Source organism: Macrobrachium nipponense, chromosome 14 (genome assembly GCF_015104395.2).
Source record: "Macrobrachium nipponense isolate FS-2020 chromosome 14, ASM1510439v2, whole genome shotgun sequence".
Classification (NCBI taxonomy): Eukaryota; Metazoa; Arthropoda; class Malacostraca; order Decapoda; family Palaemonidae; genus Macrobrachium; species Macrobrachium nipponense.
Genome location: NC_087207.1, coordinates 24,887,761 through 24,910,776, shown reverse-complemented (window position 1 = coordinate 24,910,776; position 23,016 = coordinate 24,887,761). Strand labels below are relative to the sequence as shown.

Below are 23,016 nucleotides of genomic sequence, written 5' to 3'. Positions count from 1 at the left end.
CGCGCCCAAACCCTCAGTGGATGCATCCGAGAACAGGAGATAGTCTAGATGTGGAGAAAGTAGAGGGACTCCCAACGTAAGATTCTGATTGTCCAATCACCAAAGTAGATCTTTTCTCACCAGATCTGAAAGGGGTACTTGCTATTGGGGTGAATCACCCACAGGAGACCAGAACTCCTTCAACCTCCATTGAAGTGAAAGTAGGTGGGGCTGACCATGAGGGACCAGCTTTTCTAGTGATGTTAAAGATACTAGAGGACCTGCCACTGGTTAGCTGGTTGTTCAGTTTGAGCCAGGAAGGACCGTGTCACCGTTCAGAACTTCTGTACCCTCTGGTCCGACGTGAAAACTCTTGATGCTACCATATCTATGGACATAACCAGATACAAAATCCTCTGGCTGGGGACCAGAGTGGACTCGCTGGAACTTGCCAAGACCAGCCAGTCATCGAGGTATCTTAGTAGGTGAATCCCTTGAGCATGAATCTACCTTGAGACCAGAGCTAAGACCCTTGTGAACACCTGTGGGGCTGTAGCCAAGCCAAAGCAAAGGACCTTGAACTGGAAAACCTGCTCTTCGAGGCTGAAGCGAAGGAACTTCCTGGATGAAGGTGAATTGGGATCTGGAAATATGCATCCTTCAAGTCTATTGACAGCATAAAGTTGTCGTCCCTTACAGCTCTTCCACCTCGTATACGTATGGGTTGCCAGATGCCACAGATTCCTTGCTTTACAATCTTAGAAAAAAAAAACTGTTTTTAACCGGTTTTCAGCTGGCGCTAGAATATTATCCCATTGTTAGCACAAATCGAAGAGATTGAAATAGGCATTTTATTATCAATCTAGCCCGAAGGTTCAAAAATTACAAGAGATTACTTTGCAATCCACTCCTTAAAAATAACATATGACATCTCACAAGTACAGTAATTGACAGGCATCAAAATGATAAAATTATATTTTTTTTTTTAGGACATGAACCCCCTGGCTATTGAAATACGTACCTTGTTCCTCCTTCATACTGACACAGGTATCATTGACCGATTTGAACTTCCCCGCATCAAGTACCTCTTTCACAACAAGTTAATCAACATTTAGAAACAATGATGGAAAAGGAATGATTTCTTTACCTGGTTCTCCTTGGTAATTTATCACAGATGTGAGTAAGACAAATGGCTCTGTAACAATTTGAGATGGTTACCTAAGTTTAAACACCTTTACCAAAAGTAATGTATATCCTTTGCCTTTAACACAGGAGATTTTGTACAAGTTCCACAACCATTCTTTCTTTCCAGCATTTGATTTGAACTCTGGATGTCATCGAACAACCTGACAACCAAGCAAAACTGTCCTTGTTGCTGGAAATTTCATGCACTCGTGCAACATGTTTACCTTTTGGATTAAAGAATGGACCTCCTATTTTTTCTCAAGTTATGTCTGGCAGGCAATTCTTTAATAAGATAATTAAATGACATAAAAAAATCTCAGGAGATATGTTACAAAGTCATAAAGCTACTTTTCATTAAGCCCTTGAAGTACAAGAACACATATAAAACAGAGTCATCAGCATACCTCTGAATATGTCCAACAGGTTTCATATCTTGATCTACACCAACTAAAGCTGTCCTTCTGCATACTACTCCGGTTGCCAAACTTAAAGCAATCATGTCTTCAGCTACATCTTCTGCAAGGAGAAATATATAACTGTGACCAAATTTGCAGTAAGAAAACAAATATGTAACTTCTTTATTCATAAAGTCTCATAAAATAAAATTCCACATTAAAAGATTTCACCTTCATTATCAATCTGCCATTCATTAATTTGAGCTCGTGCAGCTAATCGATGTAAGGTCTTCTCCTCATCGTGGATAGTGACAATATCAGATCCCATTATTAGCAAGTTCTTGAACTCGGCATTGCCAACTACTACACCACTGACAGTAATACTTTTTACCTGAAAATGAAACTTTAGCTCATTACAAGTGCAAGCAGCATTCTATTTCATTTTAGTGTACATATCTAAATTTGAGAGAGTGAGCGAGTCCAAATGTAGGAGTAAATCGCAAAAGGTGCATGGGTGTACAAGTAGTACTAAGTCATTGTTGTTTTTGTATTTCAAATGGCTGATAGACATAGTGTCAGAAATGTACTGTATTGTGTGCTAATTTGCTACACCCTGAAAGCATCAATGCACTCGGTAACAAAAACTTCAAACTCTTAACTGCTTGATCAGTCAAAGTTTTAATTGTTTTTGAGTGGACTGTATTTTGATATGCCCATTATGGAGTGTGGCATTCTTAGCAGTGGACTGCAGTGTAGGAAATATAGCGTTCCATACCTTTAAAATTATGAATCAAACAGAAGTAAAGATTTCATTTTGCCTACTATTATAAAATGGGTAATATCATATTTTGTGTTGATCTGTATTAAATAATTTATTTAATAATAATTGATAGATATTTTGTATCAGTTTGTATTCTTCGATATTTCTGTGTAATGGAGTTGCTGTAACGAACGTTGCCACCTCTCTTTCGCGCTCAGTTCACTCGTGCACTCGGCTAGTTAACTTCTCCCTATGAAGTCTGAAGAAGGGTTCAACGTTTGGAAGCGTAGACTGAAGTTTACGTTAGTGTTTTGCACGTTTAAAGTTGTAAATCTAGAATTTATTCATATTTTGGATGCCAGTGTACGAGGGTTCTCTGAAGAGATTGTTTATTGAGTTAATGTGTGTTCTGGAGGTACCGGGTAAGGACGCTTTGTTTATTTTCACATAACTACTTCAATTCTTGTATGATTTAGTTGTTCATTGTGACTGTATCATGTGAAGTCATATTCTAACTTTCTGCAGTCATATTCATTTTGCGATGCTTTCATCAAGGTACTGATTCGAATTATCCTTCTTTCAGTTCAAATGTAATAATACACCATCTGACAAGTTTTTATATGGAAGCCAATACATATAGAAAAACTTATATGTTGGTGTCAATTAGAACCCCTATTTTGAAACACACCATACATAAAATTTGAACCGTTCCATGCTGTTTGGGGTAAAACAGATGAAATGGACACTGACTTCAACCCAGACACGCTGGCAGCGCCATTGTTCGGCATAGCCGTAATGTGACCAAGATGTCCCCCAAGGCTCAAGAAATGCTCGAATATGAGGACAGCGCTTCAAACACTGGAAATAAAAGCTCCGATGGCGGCGTATCTACCACGTCAAGCGCCGCTGCTCGGAAATTAGAATATGACAAAGCTGTTATTGAAAGAGATATAGAAGAAAAAGCTGCCGAAATTAAGATGAAACAATAAAAAATCAACAACGAAATTAAGCGGATGAAGCTCCAAGAGATAATTGAAAATCCAAATGAAACAAGAAAGAATTAAAAGGCAACAAGAAACAGGAATTAAACAGAAGCAAATTAGAAGAAGAAGCTGAAAGTGCTTAGAAACGAAATGAATAGATAGCAGAAGTAGTTTTTTTAGGAGGCCGAAGTTGTGCAGACAGTAGAACAGGAAGCATTCTCTCTGTTTCACGCAGCCTGTCTGGCAGACTGAAAATACCCATTGGAATTTCAACGCCTGCAGAGACTCCTATGACCAAAACTACAAAGGATATTAAGATTTTGTTTTGTCTGCTCCACTACCCAAGACTATTTTGAAAAACAGGGCTTCAACTACAACACCAATATCCGGCCTCAATCCATTGACCTCTCCCTTCACCAACATTAGAATGCATCACCCACCGCTGCCCACAATACCTTTGGATGTGGCAGCTACAAACCAGGTTCACACAGGTAATTATTGAACAATAACGTCAAACAGTGTTGCCACTTACCAAATTCCCACCTTCAGTGGCGATGTAACTCAGTACAGGAAATTTATCGATACTTTTGACTATGTTGTAAGTACAAATACAGATGATCGAGGGCATAGGCTTAACTTCTTAAGAGCAGCATCTTACTGGCAAGGCATTGAAATGCATTCAATTTTGCAAATACTTAGAGCCAGCTGTGGGATATGTTAAGGCAAGGGCAGAGTTGGACAATCAGTATGGGGATGGGGATGGCCATGACCTAACTCGATGTTATCTTGATAGATCTGGGCTCACAAACCTGTAAAAACTGCCGAAGAATTATATGATTATGGAGTTCTGCTACGAGAATGTGAGTATGCAATTGCTGCTGGGGGTATAAATATAGACCCAGTCACTGTAATGTGCCATCCATTGAATATTAGGACCTGTGTTGAGAAGCTGCCAATTGATGTCCGCAGAAGATGGGAAAGAAATGAAGCTAAAGCGAGAGTGATTCAGAAGACCCCAGCTACTATCACGACTTAGTCGATTTATAGTCAACGAGTCCTTATACGCCGAAAGGATTCAAGAGCAGCAAAAACTATCTGACAGCATGAGTAAGCAGCCTGTAGCTGCTTTAGGTAAGAAGATCCAACAATCTAGCAAGACCTTCATGACAAGCCACGGGTCTGGTGGGACAGTTGCAGAATGTGACTTTTGTGGAAGGAAAGGCCAGGCCACAGCTTCAAGAAATGTTTTATCTTAACCAAGAAACACCATAAATCAAAGCAAGACTTCCTTCTTAGTAAGGGTAGATGTTACAGATGTTTGGTCAAGGGGCACATGGCACCAATTTGCAAGAGCAAGATAAGTTGTGCAATCAGTAAGGCTCTAAACAATTGTACCCTGATGCATCAAGATAACAAAGAGGTCACAGTGAAGTAAGAGTTCAGCACCGTCAGGGGATAAAGCGGCTCCTCCTCTAAGGAAGAAGACCTAACGAGACCCATCCACAAAGGAAGAAGCCACCAATGAGGCTGGTATAGAATCCAAGCCTGTAGAAAATGGAAATTCAGCTGTGTCCTGACTTCACACAGGATCATGACAGTAAGGTCGCCCTTCTTTGTTGCCACTCATTATTGCATGCAAGGAAATCTGGAGGTGTACAGCTTCCTATGTTTGTCTCGATTATTGTTCAAACCACTTCTTATATCACCAAGCGCCTACTTCAGGACCTAGGAATTTGTGACCTCGTGCTTAGGAAAGAAGCACAATAAGAAAACACTTGCTGGCAATGATCTTAAAGATATCCTGAAATAGTATTTGGCTTACAAGTTCAAGGTTTAAAAGGCAAAGGACTTCTCAGTCTACAGGTGAACGGAGTAGTTAGTAGTACGACATACCTCAGCTACGTCCACATAACGACATGGCTATATCTGCTGACCTCAAGAGATGGCCCTATTACCATCATCACGTTAGTCTTGAAGATGCACCCAAAGTAGAAAGAGAGTAAAACTTCTAATTGGGTAGAACTTCTAATTGGGGGAGACAATCCTGCTGCCCATGGGTGCACTGAGATCGTGTCCAGTGAGAATCACGGACCAAATACGGCAATGACTCGGTTTGGCAGTTGGGTAGTCTATGGACCTCTAGAACCCCTTGGAGAAGACACTTGCCCACTGAGGCATCAATTCACTTGACAATGGCAACTAGTAGGCCTATAAACGAATGCTTGAAGGAACACTTTCGATCATGACTTTGCTGAGTGCAAAATGGATAGCAAGCTAGAGTATTCATATGAAGATAATCTCTTTTGGAAAAGGCGAATGAATCCATTACCTACTTAAACGGACATTACTCCATCGGCTTACCATTTCAGGACGATATCCGCAGGCAGAGAGTAGGCTTAATTCGCTAATGTGCAAAACTTCTGAAGAATGAAAAATTTAGGGCAGACTATACAACATTTGTAGAAGCCATGTTCAGCAAAGGATATCACCGGAAATAGTACCCCACCGGATAAACTTAGGAGAAATGATGGAGGGGTTATGGTATTTAATCGCATCATGGCGTTTACCATCCTATGAAGCCAGACAAGATTAGGGTGGTTTTCGATTGCTAAGGTCGTTTCTTAGCACCGCTCTGAATGATGTCTTGCTACAAGGTCCAGATCTCACAAGTAGCCTAGTCTGAGTCTTGCTGAGATTCCAGGACGGCCATGTGCCTATCATGGCTGACATAGAAGAAATGTTTTGTCAGGTTCACGTTCCTGCATCTGACAGGGAGTGTCTTAAGATTTCTCTGGTGGCCTGATGGTAACTTGATGAGGGAGCCATTAGAGTGCTGAATGGCTACCCATCCATTTGGAGCGACTTTTTCTCCAAGCTTGGTAAATTTTGTACCCCATAGAACTGCTGATGACCGTCAAGATAAATTCAACAAAGCAACAAGAAATTCTCTGAAAAGGCATTGCTACATGGATGATTTGCTCAAGTCTGTGGAGACTTCAGAAATAGGTGGTGAGATGGCACTTATCTCATCCAACTTGCTGCTCTTGGAGGAGGCTTTGACTGACCAAGTGGATATCTGCCAATCCTGCTGTCTTGGAGAATATACCTGAAGAAGATAGAGCTCTGCTCGTAAAGGAGTTGACCATAGAGCGCCATCTGCCTTCTGAATGAGTGCTCGGCGTTGATTGGTCACTAGAAACCGACACACTTGGGTATCGTCCAAAGCTGAGTCTGGAAGTTCCTACGACTCGAAGAGGAGTTCTGTCGATGGTAGCAGGAACTTACGACCCGATAAGATACGCAGCACCATTCATCCTCCGAGCTAAACAACTTATTCAGCGGTTGTGCAAGAGAGGTCTTGGACGGGAGATCAACCCATGGGAAGAATTAGAATGTTTCATTATTCTGGATGGCAGTTGGGTGCTGAAGGGCGGTTACACCAGAATTAGCTAAACTTCATGTTCCAAGAGCCTTCTCTCCTGTAAATTTCGGCGCAGTAAAAACATACCAGCTTCATCACTTCTCAGATGCCAGCAGGGATGGATATGGCACCGCTATCCTATCTGAGACTTACCAATGAAACAAATGAAGTGTACAGTACGATAGTCTTTGGCAAAGCTCGTGTCTTGCCTTTGAAACAGATGACAGCACCAAGACTCGAATTAACAGCGGCCGCTGTTGCCGTCAAGATTGATCGGATGCTCAGGAAGGAAATTGATCTCCCACTTCTTCCTTCTATCTATTGGACAGATTCTACCTCAGTTCTGAAGTACATCTCGAACGATTGAGCACGTTATCACACATTCGTCGCAAATCGCTGTTATCCATATTCGTATGCTTTCAGATCAAATGTTGGCGATATGTGGATACAAAACAAAACCCGGCTGATCTAGCTTCCAGAGGAACTACAATCCAAGAACTGCTAGATAGTCCTATCTGGCTAAGTGGTCCAGCATTTCTGCGTTGTGAGGAATGTCATTGGCCCCTGATGCCAGAATACTTGAAGAACGCACAGTTGGGTAGTGACCCCGAAGTAAAGGCAGAAGCTTTCTGCCTAGTTACTACTACTGAAGCAGATGAAATGTCCATTCTGGAAAGGTTCTCGTCTCTGGAACTGCTTGTTCGCAAAGTTGCTTGGCTTCGAAGGTTCCCATACAATGTACGAGCAAAACAAAAGGGATTGCCACTAGAATTGTTGCAGAGCTCGAAAACAGCAAAACGACAATCTTCAAAGCCGTTCAAGCAGAAAGCTTCGCATTAGAATTGAAGAAAATCGGGGAGACACTGTCAACTCCTGCCAATACCAGAAATTTGCCTCTCACCAGCAAATCTGCAAGACTGAACCCCTTCTTGGCCAAAGATGGGCTACTACGAGTAGGGGGCAGATTGAATAAGAGCCAGATGGAATTTGATGCTAAGCATCAAATCATACTACCTAAGACATCAACCGTATCCAAGCTTTTAGTGAGAAAGATTCATGAAGATTCTGGACATTCTGGTCGAAACTTTGTTCTGTCAAAATTACGACAACAATACTGGATCATTGGAGAAGGTGCCCTAGTAAGGAGCATTACTTCAAAGTGCGTTTATCTGCAAACGCTTGTCAGCTCGACCAATGAATCAGAAAATGTCTGAACTTCCAGCCGATCAGGTCACTCTTGGTAAACCTCCATTCACAAGTACAGGCGTCGACTGCTTTGGGCCCTTCGTGATAAAGAGAGGACGTGTCGAGCACAAGCGCTACAGCGTTAAATTCATGTGCCTTACATCTCGTGCTGTTCACTTGGTTTAAGTGATGGATGCGATGGACACAGACACATTCGTGAACGCATCGCATAGATTCTTATCCCGACGAAATTCTTCGTTCCAACAATGGTAGTAACTTCATTGGGGCAGAGCACGAGCTACGGATGGAGTTCGAGAAGATAGTTAATAAGTAAGTTGTGGCCGAGTTATCTACTAAGGGTGTCACATGGATCTTTAAACCCTCCGTATGCGTCCCACTTTGGGGGCATATGGGAGCGCCAGATAAGGTCAGTGCGTAGCATTCTTGGCGCACTCCTTCAACATCAGGTACTCAATGAAGACAACCTTCGGACACTGCTGTGCGAGGTTTGAAGCAATTTTTAAACAGCAGACCCCTCACTAGATCATCAGAGGATCCCCATGATCTAGAGCCCATTACTCCAGCTCACATCTTGACATTGAAGGGACCAGTTACATCTCCAGGAGTATTCCAATGGCAAGACTTGTACGTTAAGCAAAAATGGCGCCAGGTGCAGTAATCTTTGCTGACCAGTTTTGGATTCGTTGGCGCAGAGAATACCTTCCTTTTGTTGCAGGAGCGACAGCGATGGAACTCAAAACGACACAATCTCGCCATCAATGACGTAGTTCTGGTGTTGGACAAAGACACTCCCCGAGGTTTCTTGGTCTTTGGGCAAAGTACTGGAGGTGGTGAAGGATCAGAGCTGGCTAGTGAGAAAGGCTAGAATCAAAACCAAATCCGGAGAATACTTGCGACCTATTTCAAAGTAATGCTGTCTTCTGGAAAGTGAGTGCAGTGAAAGCGTGATCGATAACTCAAGTGATATGTTGATCATAAAGTAGTCATTATACAGTACTCTCCTGATCAGGAGTTCGTGCATTCTAATTAAAGGAAAGTTTTAGTTTTAATTTCAGTTATCAGTGCTTTATATTTCCCAGTGATGAGTAATCAAACCAGTTGATTAGTGGGGGGTGTAGGAAATATAGCGCTCCATACCTTTCAAAATTATGAATCAACAGAAGTAAAGATTTCATTTGCCTACTATTATAAAATGGGTAATATCATATTTGTGTTGATCTGTATTAAATCATTTATGTAATAATATTGATAGATATTTTGTATCGGTTTTGATGATTCTTTCGATATTTCTTGTGTCAATGGGATTGCTTTGTAAACGAACGTTGGACCCCACACGCTCTCGTTTCACAGCTCAGTTCACCTCGTGCACTCGGCAAGTTAACTTCTCCCTATCAAGTTTGAAGGGTTCAACGTTTGGAAGCGTAGATTGAAGTTTACGTTAGTGTTTTTGTACGTTTAAAGTTGTAAATCCCTAGAATTGTACGAGGGTTCTCTCAAGAGATTGTTTATTGAGTTAGTGTGTTCTGGAGGTACCGGGTAAGGACACTTTGTTTATTTCTCATAACTACTTGAATTATTGTATGATTTAGTTGTTCATTGTGACTGTATCATGTTGATGTCATATTCTAACTTTCTGCAGTCATATTATTCATTTTGCGATGCTTTCATCAAGGTACTGATTTGAATTATCCTTCCTTTCAGTTCAAATGTAATAATTACACCGTCTGACAAGTTTTATATGGCGAGCCAATAAAGAAAAGCTTATATGTTGGTGTCAATTAGAACCCCTATTTTGAAACACACCCTACATGCAGCATTGCAGGTCATACTTGAGTTGTGTGTCACGTTGTTGACAGTGTGTATGGTCCCACCTCGCCCTAAGAGGATGAGGAAGATGTTGACCCTTAAACAAATATTGGAAATTGTTGAGAGTATGGAGCAGGGTTGGATCCAAGTATATGGCAGTGCCCAGTCATCGTAAGCAAGCCGTGCACATGGTAAGTGAGAGAGTACAAAGCATATTCAGTGTTTGCAGCTGCAAATGAAAAATGTATAGCCTACTGAACTAATTGTTGATTACAAGAGAAAAGGGGGTTACATTTCTTCTTGTTTTTCAGTGCATTTATGGAGTTTATTTTCTTCAGATTTGGGAAAATAAGGTAGATAATTACTTTTTGCATAACATTTGTTTTCAGTTTTAAAAGTGTGTATGTTTGGGTTTGTTTATAAGCAATATTTAGTGTTTACCACTATGTAGTAATGACAATTTTAGGTGAGGAAGGGTAGGGAGTTGCCCTTGCAACCAAATAGATTTTTTTACTCACCGTTATCCGGATTTCAGCATTATCTGATGGGCCCTTGTCTCTATTAATCCAGATAATTGAGGGATCACTTAGTAATTAATTAGCTGCAAACAAACCACACGGATGGCAAAAAAAAAAATGGGTGGGCCCTTCAGCTATAAAGCATGCAAGAGTGTAGGATGAGGCAAACTGAATGTGGTCAGGAGTACTTTTTATGCCAGTGATCATGCACCCTCTATTCTATCATCTGGCATTAATAGTATCTAGTCATTGTGTGTAGGGTAATTATAGAATGGAATTATAGTGCCCTCAGCATCCAAAGATATCACAAGAATTTCAAGTATTACATCACACTCCAGAGATATTTGAAAACTGCCTTGGGGCTGAATGTGAAACCTTTGTGTTCACAAATAACTGGAAATTATTTGACGTCAAATAGCAAGGCTTGGATTGTCAGTGTATTGAGTGTATTGATAACTAAAAATCAGATGGAAAAAGTGTTTGTCAAGACAGCAGAAGCCTGTCATTAAAACAAGAACCGTGCTGTCAAGATAACTTCCAAAGCCTTCCACCTTATTCAAAGGGCATTCTTCGGACTGTCAGCATACTCCTCCCCTTGACAGGACAAACTTTATCCAAACCAGGACCTAAAAGCCATCTTATACTTAAAAGGGTTCTAATATTTGATAACCTACAGACAGCTATGCATAGTGTATTCTTTGCAGGTGAGGATGAAGGTGACAAGAAGGTTAGTGTGCCAAACCTAACAATCTACAGGAGTTCTGGAAGTGTTTGAAGGTAATGGGATCCTGGTATTTCCAAGAGGCTTCTAAGATTTGCCACTATAATATATTATAGTACGTACATGGATAATCCAAAATTACTCGAGAACACACAAACTATGACATGATAGATGCTCCTTGCAACCTTTTATGTTATTCACTGGCTTAAGAGGAAATGTTTCATTTGGTGAACACAGCAAGACAAGGGATTGCATTCATTTATGAATACTTAAGATTAATAAAATTCATAATTTCTATTATCTAGTAATAAGACAGAGCAATTACCTCTGTTGATGTAGGCACCCGTACATACATAATGAGATGTTGACCACCAAATATTATTGGTGGATTTTTGGGAATTAATTTAATTCCTCCAGGAGGATCCACATCAAAACTGATCTTCACATCCTGCGCAGATTCTTGTAGCATCGATCTCACTAACCCCATCACCTATGAACAAATTAATCACAAATAACATAATGGATTTTTGTTTCATCATCCAAAGAAGACTAGTATTCTTGATCAAATATGAAACAAAATAATACTGGATAAACAATCAAACTCATGTAAGAAAAAAGTCTTAATTCTCAGATTTACCCAATAGATTCTTTTGCTTTCTATATTAAAATCCAAACAAGCAATTTCCCATGTACTGTGCTTGGTAATAAGTACAAGGCCATATAATTCATGTCATCTCAGTGACCCTTCTTCCACTCAAAAGGAACAAATATTCCTCTAACAGGTTCCTTTAGAATCTTTTCTGCATCCAAATATATCTTACACATCTTGGACTACACATTCAATCACATTATCACTATCCCACCTCAGCATTTTACTTGCAATCCAATCAACTTCTGGTGCCTTCTCTTTAGCATCTCTTAATGTGTCTTTTCTCTTTCTCAAAAAACTTCAGTCATTCTTAAATTTACACTAATCCCTTCCACTCTTGCACTTTTCAGATCTTTGACATTTCATCAAAATGCTGCACTTATTAGATCCATACCATCATTACCCTTTCTTTTTGCATATTTTCTGCCAAAAGTAAAATGACAAATTTTCTAGATAATTTGTATTTTTCATAGCTACAAACCTGAGGTCTTAACAATAGGATAATTTCTAGCGCCCAGCTGGATCTGGTTAAATCGTAGATGAAAAGCAAGGAATCTTGTGAGATCTGGCAACGCGTGCATAAATCTGCTGAAAAGTGGTCAGGGACCACGCATCCACAATACAACATTCAGTCTTTCCCAACCCAGGATGTCTTTAGTAAGACAAGAGGGGTGGGTGGGCAGTACAACGTTAAGACCTCAGGTTTGTAGCTACGAAAAATACAAATTGTCTTACCATTAGGATAGACATACTTGGAGGGAGGTACAGGCATCCTAAACTGGCTGGGGGCCTACTTACCAGTCCAGCTCCAGAAGAAATATCTACCGGAGAGGGACTAATACCCGTGAGAAGCTAGATACATTGATATCCAACTACTCAGTCACTGAGCAATGTACAATTATATATGGGACGAATCATTGTATAGGGAACTAAAGAGAAACTTTGACTGTCCAATAACAAACCAACACACCAGGGTTTGTTACCACTCCCTACTCTTCCCCCCTTGCCCAGGGAGCAAAGTATAGGCTACCGAATAGAGGGTTGGTTATTTGCATACCAAGCAACCAAACTATCAGTATGACTACCTTACTCACCTGTATTAGACCAGTCCACCTCACTCACCTGTATCAGACCAGTCCAGCGAATGATGTGTCTATTCCTTAACCCGCCCGAAGGAAGTAGGAAAGGTACAAGAGAAAGAAAGAGACCGGCCAACTCACTCATTCTCTCATCCACAAAATCATCTTAGGTAAGATACAAATGTGCCCCGTTAAGGGCAATGATGAGTCACACAATCTGTTGGGCAGTCACCATAGGACCCAGGGAAAATGTGTCCATAGATCTGTGGGCAACATCTTTAAGATAGAAAAAGGTGAACATGGACTGGTGTAACCAAGTACCAGCGCTCAGCACTATGTACAGCCAAGTTCTTTTTGAAAGCCAGACAGGGACCAATACCCCTAACGTCATGTGCTCTAGCCTGCACAGGCATGGTGGCCAATCATCAAGAGTTAAGTATGCATGTCTGATGGCTTCCTGTATCCAAAAATGGATTGTATTCTTCGATGCCTCTTTCTTCATACGGCCCGTGCTACCAAAAAGCCTACAACAGCCTGGCCTAAGGTGCCGTGACAGGGCACCTTAGGCCCTGACAGGACATAATAAGTTCTTGAGAATCACCACCGACAATGTCATTCAGTGATGGAATGGAATAGGAGGTGAACCTATCATCGTGCACCAAGGGATTCTGGGTCTTAGCCACGAATTCTGGGACAAATTCGAAGGACACTGACCTCCAACCCCTGGTGTGCTTCACATCATAGCTCAGACCGTGCAGCTCCCCCACTCTCTTTGAAGATGCCAAGGCCAGGAGGAAAACCATTTTGAGTATCAAGTCCATGTCTGATGAATGAGGCAAAGGCTCATATGGAGCTTTAGTGAAACTTCTCAGGACTAAGGAAACATTCCACATCGGAGGCTTGAGCTCTCTAGGAGAACTCGATTGCTCAAACCCTTTAACTAGCAAGGAAAGTTCCCAGGATGAGATGTTGATACCTCTAAGACATAACACTAAACTCAGGGCCGCCCTGTGGACTCTAATGGCAGAAACAGACAAACCTTTCTCATCTCTGAGGAAGGTCAAAAAGTCTGCTACGTGCTGAATAGAGGTTCCGAGAGGAGAAAAACCCCGTTTACAACACCACAGTAAATAGCCTATTTGGCTTGGTAAACTGCAGAGGTCGACATTCTGAGACTGCTGGACATATGCCCTGCTTTCTACTGACTGGTGGAACCTATCTACATGCGGCTGACACAGGAGATGCCGCCAAGGAGGAATTTCTCTTGGAACCTCCAACAACAATGACAGCAGATCCAGAAACCAAAGTCATCCTGAGACTCTGCGAACTCATCAACCTGTTCAGGACTTGACGGATCAAACAAAATGGAGGGAAAGCATACACCTCCAGGTTGTGCCAGGGGTGTTGGAACGCGTCCTCCGCTAATGCCAGAGGATCTACAAACCTGGAAGAACTTGTCTGCTACTACCTGATGAAGGGACCATTCTGTGCCTAGGATCTGATCCCAATGACTGAGCTTGTCTGCGACCACATTCTGTTTGCCTGGGATATACCTGGCTGAGAGCTCTACCAAATTGCTGACCACCCACTGGTGAACCTCGCCGGTCAAGGCCCGAAGTTGACGTGAAACCAGGTCCCACTACTTTTTCACATAAGTGACCACCGTGGTGTTGTCCAACATGACCCTCTACTTTCCCCCCAAAATTCCTTCAGACCCAGAAAGGCTGCCTTCAACTCCAAGACATTGATATGTTGCTGCTTGTTCTCCAAACTCCAAATGCCTGAGGTAATGAGGCCCCCAACCTGTGAGGGAGGTGTCTGAAAACAGAAGGAAGTCTGGGGGGGAGAGAAGAACACAGAGGAACACCCTTCAAGAGATTCCAGTCGTCCAACCACCAGCAACGGTCTTCTCTCACTTCCAGAGACAGAGGACCCTTATTAGGGGGAAGTCCTCACTGGAAACCAGGAATTCCCTCAGTCTCCATCCAGAGACCGAAATAAAAGTCACCCATGAGGGACCAGCTTCTTCAGAGAAGACAAAATTCCCAGAAGAATCTGCCACTGATGAAATGACTGATGTCGCGCACCACCACTCGCAACTTCTCCAACCTCTGATCCGACAGGAAAACCCTTGAAACTGCCATTTTTGTACATGCAACTTCCCCGGCAGATATATACTTAGCTTATGTCTCTGACGTCCGACAGAAATTCGAATTTCGCGGCACACGCTGCAGGTAGGTCAGGTGATCTACCCCCTTGCGGCTGGGTGGAGGAAATAGGAACCGTTCCCGTTCTAGAACCAGATTTTCTCTGTCGCGGTAGTGTCAACATATGTTGTTGCTACCTCCTGACTTGATTTTCGTTTTTTCATCGCCATCGATCTTCTGGGCTGTCTTTTGCAGGGAAGTACTGGGTCTTTGGTTCGGCATACGCTTTTATTAACTTTTTAATGAATTTGGCTTCGAAAATTTCGAAGAATATATGACGTGTAACTACCGAAATTTTCGGTAGACACTCACATAGTTTGCAAGAAAGGGAAATATTAACATTTATTCATTAATATGTGTAATAAGTGTTAGAATTGATTGAGGAAATATACTGACTTCCTACTTTAGGGAGTCAGTAAAGCATGTAACTAGATTACATTTTCTTTTGAAAAGTTTTTTAGAAAAACTCGTTACTAACGAGCAATTAGAGTATTAACAGTACTAGTAGTGTTTGCATCCTCATCACCTTCTTACTTCGCAGAAACTTCAAATTCATAATTGCAATTTGAAGACAGGATTGTGGCTCAAATGCGAGCTATTGAAAAGGTAAGAGTGATTACTAGTGTTACCCCATTGCAGTGGAGGGTTGCGTCTGATCGGCTCTGTCTCGCTCCCAGGCCTAGACCTCTTTCAAGCTCCCAAGCCCAGGGAGAGGGGAATGTCGAAAGCCGTAAGGGGGTTTTAGAGAATCCCCACCGGTCAGGCGTCCCCTCGGCAGGTTCTGTAGAGCGTCCCAGACTGCCAAGGATAGCCATTGAAAAGGCATCCTTAAAAAAACGTACGTCTCTTCATCTTACATCCGAAAAGACGAAGATGTATATGTTTTGATGATCTAGCGCGTTCTCTGAAAACTAAGAGAACACTGAGCAAGAGCCAGCCAGGAACTTAGGAAGCCGCGTTCCAGCAAGCTAGCGTGAGCCACGTTCCAACAGCCTAGCAGCGAGCCGCGTTCCAGAAAACAGACTAGCGCGAGCCGCGTTCCTACAACCAAACGCGAGCCGCGTTCTAGCAACTGAGCGCGAGCCGCGTTCTAGAAAATTTTTTCTTGGCGCAAGGCGCCTTCAAAGAGACGAAGCGCCAGCCTGGCGCAAATTGCAACAGAAAAACAGACGGCTAGAGCAAGGAGCCTTATATTACAGTGGCAATCAGACGATCCTTCCATTGAACGTTTCCGGGCAAGAGGCTCTTTCTAAAAGGGGTCTAGTAGGCGCTCGGAACTATCAGTGCGCACGGGACCTTCCACACAAGCGAACGTTCCAGGAGCGAGTCTCCTTTCTAGCGTGCGGAACATTCCAGGCGCGCGGAACTATCCAGGCGCTAGGCGCAAGGAGCCAGGCGCCAGAATATTCCAAATCTTCTTAAGACGAGAGAGGTCAGTCGCGAGGCTCCACTTTGAGTAATGCGGACACACTCCTTCATTCATGCTCTTCCCTCGTTATGAAGAGGCAAGCGCTTTGGGAGTTTTTCTTATAAGAATCTCATCGACGTTTGGGTATGATGGCGGATAGGAAATATCTACTTCCTTTCCGTAAACCCTACGAAACGAACAGGAATTCTGTCTCTTCCGCGATTTTATGAGGAAATCACAAAGATTTAAAGAGTTCCTGGATTAACTTCCTTCCTTAAGGAGATATATATACTCTTTCTATCATTCTATTAACGAAAAGAACGAAGACAGTAAAATTTTTCCTTTATCTGCCTCGGCAGGGAAAGAAGGTAGTTGAGTATCTGCTGTATGAGAATACGATACGGCAAATCACACATACCGTAGTTACTTCTTTGTAGAGCAACTCAATTATCAGTATCCTTCCAGGAATTTCCTAGGAAGGACTACGCTTAAAGGGATTGTTAAGACAACACCTACTTAGCTTCTAGATTATCGAAGTCTTGTTTCGCTTAAAATATGCATTAATAAGAACTTCCTGAAGTTCGATAATTTTATAAGATTCCTTTATTTAATGGAGTAGCTGGCAACTCTGGAAGAGTAAGGCCAGACGGCTAACGGAGACTGCTATCGCGCCTTAGAGACCAACGCAGTAACATGTAGGTGTCGGTAATGAGTGGTTGGTTACATGTCTCTCTCCTGCGGGATGGAATAACTAAACCGTGTCTCTCCCCTACAATCGCGGTTTTAGCCTCGGATTGAGGGGATAGTTAAGCAAACATAAATAAATATTGTCTGCCTTTTGCTAAGAAGCTTTCAATAAGAAAGATATTACAACCTTTCAATGCTGTTTACCGTAGGTAACATTATTAAAGGATTCTAACGCAGCAGAACTCCTATATTATATGATGCTCTCATGCTTACGAAAGCATGGCTTATTAGAGTACATGCTTAGTGAGAGATGAATGTAGTAGAAGAGAATTCACTTTAAGACTACGGTATGGTCAAGTCTTATGCGCATACCGAGGTTAACTACAGAATTCCTAGTATCCTTACAAAGGTTTCCTAGATTAATGCTGTTTTACCACAATGTGACAGTATTATAAAGGAGTCTAATACGGCAGAGCACGAAAATAATATAATTCTCTCATCCTTTCGAGAAACGCACACAACCTTTTTAGAATCGGATATTGCTCAAGAGAAGATGGGTGAGTCCGGATGGGAAACATTCTCTTAGTGGCAGAAGTTGTTTCCCTGAATGGACTATACTACGTATATAAAAGTTTTTTCCTACTAAGAACGGAATTAACACGTGAAGGATGTCGGGTACCATAAGGGCACAGATGTTCTGGCACATAACCTTAAAAGAACTAGAAGGAAGCGCCAGCCTGGCGCAAAGCATCAGAAGCGCCAGCCTGGCGCAAATTGCGCCAGAAGCGCCAGCCTGGCGCAATGCGCCAGAAGTACCATCCAAGATATTTTCTCTCGTTTTAGCGAGTTTATTAACCTTTCAAGAGTCCCAGTAGTGGTTGGTTTGGTGTTTTGGCTTCTCACCTCGGTGGTCGCGGGTTCGATTCTCGGCCATTCCATTGAGGAGTGAGAGATGTGGATTTCTGGTGATAGAAGTTCACTCTCGACGTGGTTCGTAAGTCACGTAAAAACACCATACAAACAAACAAACAAACCAGTAGCCTCTCGGAGGCTCGGTAACGGCAAGATTCTTCGTTCCTGATTTCGTTACCCATTTAATCGGAAAGGGGTCGCTTACAAGGAATGATGAAATGATTTTTTTAATCACTTAGGCCAATTCCACGACTCTCTCATATCGCAAAGAGCATCGAGAATCTCTTTTTTCGCCCCTGTTCGCGTTAACAAAAGAGAACCTATTTGGGAACAGACACGGAACGTAACGATCCTTAAAGGTTCGATGCAAGATTTTGCATGTCCGTGAGAACCTTCTCGATCGAAGATAATAACTGTTAACGTATGTCTAACATTTATTGAAAAGAGTTTTGAGAACCTGCGGAAAGTCTTCATAGATCTCTTCGCAAGGTAGAAGACGAACAGGCTTCCTATAGACTGCTTCCTTTCCTCGAACCGCCAAGAGAGGTAGCAATATACGACATCTTTAATTTAAAAAGGGGAATAAACTTTAGTCTTTTTTCCCCTAGTTATAAATTCTTAACAGATATTAAGATAAATGGGCGTCAAAGGAAGAGAGGATGAATGCCTCATTTTGGCCTTAGAGAGGTTGGATTCACAGAAGTCACGTTTCTTCTCACAGCATGTTTCGTAAGGCTTTTCCAAGAGTATCTGGATATTCTATCAGAATCTATTATAAATAGACCTGAAAAACCTCTCCACTCTGAGTCTTTCCACGTGCAGACTGACCAGAAGTGGACATGAATGAGAGATTTTTCAAGGTAAATGACAATAGTCATGGCTAAGACATAGAATTGCTGCAGATCGTGCTAGATGGAATGAGGAAACTGTCCTCTTCCGATACCTCTGTGAACCACATAGCGAGGTTTTTTCTTCACTTTCAGAGGGAAGAATCACCTATGTATATATCTGCTATCAAAGAACGCAGTAAAACGCTATACTCTGTCTCTACAAGGGGAATTAGAGATAACAGAGGATTAAGATCTTCGGATCTATACGATACCGCAATACGACAAGAGTAGGATATCATGTACTTCGAATGGAATTTTTTTTTGTGGCCACAGATTCCGTGTTCCGACAAATGGAACTGCTCCTCATCAAACTTCTTTGAGGAAGTTTATGAAGGAATTCTTTGTTTCTCTTAGCCCTAAACGACCAAGAAGACAAGTGAATTTTTGTGTATTGGAATCTCGCATCAGATTCAATGGACACTCGGCAATGGTTCTTGCCAGCATAGTATGTCTGGCAAAAGAACTCAAATCCCTCTATTCCTGACGCAACGCTTTCAGATAGAAGTTTAGTTTTTGCCCAGGCAGGGTACTTACATTTTCATCTACAGAAGAAGAGATGGTTTAAAAACGTTTGCCTACAGAGTCTTCGGGGTGCGATGAGGGCTCAAAATGCTTCCCAGAAGGTATTCAGAAGAATACAATAAGAGCTAGAAATCAAGGTTCCGCCCAATTTCAGCGCAGTCTCTCCTTCAACTTCCAGACTCCTTCCCTTCCTTCGGGCAAGGATAGGGAAGATTCTGCAACGAGGAACCTCATCAACATGTAAGAAGAGATCTCGTTAGCAAAAGAAGTGTTCACGAAGGATCCTCCTCGGAGGAAGACTCTTCTCTCTCGTATTGTTAGATATCCTGTCGTCTACTGGGTGTAGCTGACTAAAATCCCCTCCCCTTGCCAGGGGCCAAAAGCTCAAAGGGGAAGAATTTCTTCCACCCTTCTCCAGTCTCCTGATAAACTATGTGGTTGTTCAGGACTCTCGGACAATGTAGCGCCAGCCAAGCGCCAATGCCAATACAGGCGAAAAACGCCAGAGGCGGACAGTTCCAAGGAACTCTGTCATGGCCGGATACTGAGAAGGAGCGGGCTCCAACCTGGCGCAAAAATGGCGCCAGAGGCGAACAAATCGGACAGATATAAGAGTGTCCGATGTGGACATCGCCAGACAGCCTAGAGACTCTTCCAAGCTCGAAGCTCCAGCAAGTGTGGAGGAGCCAAGCCAGGCGCGAGGCGCCAGCCAGGCTCTAGGAGCCAGCCAGGCTCTAGGAGCCCAGCCAGGCTCTAGAGCCAGCCAGGCGCCATCCAGGTGCCAGGCTCCTTCAAGGCTAGGCTCCAGTCAGGTATTGAGGATCCATCCAGGCGCAAGGCTCCTTCCAGTAAAGAGAAACCTAAAGCTCTGTCATGTAAGAGGGCTATTCCCCATTGATATGATACAGGTAAGGCTCTGCCATGTAATGGGTCAGCCCCCATTGGCACGATCCGAGAAGGCTCTGTCGTGTAAGCGGGCTAGCCCCCATTGACATGATCCAGAAGGGGTTTGTCAGTCATAGGTCCCTACCTCGCTGAAACTCTTGAGGCATGCAGACTCATAGACAGTAATCATGAAGTCTTCTGCCAAGCTCCAGGCGCAAGGCGCCAGCCAGACGCAAGGCTCCAGCCGGCGCAAGGCGCTAGCCAGGAGGGAGGAGCCAATCAGGCGCCAGCCAGGCGCAAGGCTCCAGCCAGGCTCTAGGCGCCATTCAGGCGCAAGGCTCCAGCCAGGTGCGAGGCGCTAGCCAGGCTCCAGGCTTCACCCAGAAGAGATCTATATCAAAGAATGCCCTGGCCTTCTTTGAGACAATGTGATCTCCTAAGCACTTGACAAGTGCATTGATGATTCCTTCAAACAGCTGAGAATTAAAAGCATGGAAGTGCGAGCTTTTTCTGTATTCTTTGTTCTTTCCTTAACAATATGTCATAAGGACATATTAGCTGTTCACATACGGGAGATGCAACTCTGTGTTTGACTTCCCATATCCGAAGGATGTCAAGATAACCTACGAGAGATCCTTCTCTCTTGGTTGATACGTGTCTGCGGATACATTGCTGGGATAGGGAGCCGATACTGATCCTTACTAGTGAGTTAAATTTTAGTTAACGTCGTGTTTTTTCTTTGGGTTGTTTGAAAGGAGTTTGGGGATAACTCTTTTCAACTTAAGCACTAACCCTCGTGTTAGGATCAGGTGATCGGGATCGGTGTTGTGCTCCTTAATTATGCCACTAGGCATAGACATATTGTCATGTAAGAGGCTCTGTCGAGTAAATGGATAAGACCCCATCGACAGACCCACAAGAACTCTTAGCCATAGGTCACATCCTCGCTGAGGCTCTTGAGGCGAAGCAGATTCCTAGGCATTAGCCATGGAATCTTCTGCATGAACAAGTAGGAACCAAGGTTTTATTTATTTATTACCTACAACGTATGTTGTTTACCTGTCGATTCAGTAAATAGTTGTCTCTTACCCACCACCAAGGTGTCAATCAGCTAAGTATATATCTGCCGGGGGGGAAGTTGCATGTACAAAAATGATATTGTTAGAATACAATAAAGTTTTGTACATACTTACCCGGCAGCTATATACGATGATGGCCCCCCAGCCTCCCCTCAGGAGACAGGTGGAAGAGAAAAATCTGGTTCTAGAACGGGAACGGTTCCTATTCCTGCCACCCAGCGGCAGGGGGGAGGGGTAGATCACCTGACCTACCTGCAGCGTGTGCCGCGAAATTCGAATTTCTGTCGGACGTCAGAGACATAAGCTAAGTATATATCTGCCGGGTAAGTATGTACAAAACTTTATTGTATTCTAACAATATCATGTCGATGACCATGCCCAGGTAGAGGATCCTTTGACAGGTATGAGGTTTGACTACTCTTGGTTGACCACAATGCCCAGTTCCAGACAAAACCGAAGCAGACAAGCTGTCCTGCGGTAGTTTCTCCCTGGAAACTGCCAAGACCAACCAATCATCAAGGTACCTCAGCAAACAGATCCCCTGAGCATGGGCCCAACTTGAGATGAGAGAAGACCCTTGTGAACACCTGAAGGGCTGTGGTCAGCCTGAAGCACAGGACTTTGAACTCGAAGACCTTGTCTCCGGGAGAGAAGCAAAGGAACTTCCTGGATGACGGATGTATAGGGATCTGGAAATAAGTGTCCTTCAAATCTATCGACAGCATGAAGTTGCTTTCCCTCACAGCTGCCAACACTGAATGCGGGATCTCCATCTTGAACCTTGTTTTCCTGATGAAATGATTCAAAGTGGATAAGTCGATTACAGGCCTCCAACCTCCCGGCGCCTTGGGCACCAAGAATATGTGACTCTACAATCCTGGAGACGGATGCACCACTTCCTCTATCGCATCCTTGTTCAGCATCTTCTGCCCTTCCTCCTGGAAAGCCAAGAACTTCAGAGAATCTGGGGGATACACCCTCCTGAGCAGAGGCTTGCCTGAGAGCAGGAGAGAGAAGTTGGATGGCAGTAGATAACCCCACCCGAAGGACATCTACTACCCACTTCTCAGCTCCATAACTCTGCCACTTGGCCCACTGGCCTGCCAGGCAACCCCCCACCTGTGGCACAGGAGAGGGAGAGGAGCCTAAGCTGCCATTGACCACCTTTACCTCTGCCCCTGGGGCTCCTTCTCAACTTGAAAGAGCGGGAGCGAAAGGGGCGTTGGTCCTCTGACCTAGGCTGGGACGAATGGGGAGGCCCTGCTGAAACCAAACTCCTCGACAGCCTACTACGCGATGATATTCGTGACTTGCTGGGCGGGGGGGAGGAGGAAGGACCGGACGTCTCCGAGGACAAGACTCTGACTTTGACACCCTCGTGCATTAATCTGACCTTCGTGTCCGCCTGGCGTCGGTCTATCGTGTCCTCCAGCTCACTCCGAGGGAACAAAAATTGAGATTCCAAAAGATTCCCATTCCTCAATGCCAGGAAGTACCCAGGGTCAACCGATCTTTCCATCCTGGACAAAGCCGAGTCTCTTATAATCAGGAGAAGATTAGCTCATAAATTGACCTTGAGTTGTGCAAGATACGAGAACGCCTTCCCCCCAGACTGCAACAAACTTGCAAGAGTAGAAGCACTCACCATCCCCTCTGGGGACCTGTCAGATGCTATCTTGGCAATGACCGCCAACCAGAAGTCCAACCAAGAAACCGTCTGCAAC

General features: G+C 43.4%; 2 protein-coding genes across 2 annotated transcripts in view; one reads left to right on the top strand and one right to left on the bottom strand.

The window, feature by feature from the left end:
- LOC135226400 (von Willebrand factor A domain-containing protein 5A-like) overlaps window positions 1-23,016 on the top strand; it is a 442,225-nt gene that overhangs the window by 113,652 nt on the left and 305,557 nt on the right. The gene's annotated exons all lie outside the window — the stretch shown is intronic.
- LOC135226404 (von Willebrand factor A domain-containing protein 5A-like) overlaps window positions 1-23,016 on the bottom strand; it is a 192,592-nt gene that overhangs the window by 60,393 nt on the left and 109,183 nt on the right. Inside the window, exon 12 of the mRNA XM_064265923.1 lies at window positions 11,300-11,464. Coding sequence (XP_064121993.1) covers window positions 11,300-11,464 — 165 coding nt within the window. The remainder of the gene's footprint in view (window positions 1-11,299; window positions 11,465-23,016) is intronic.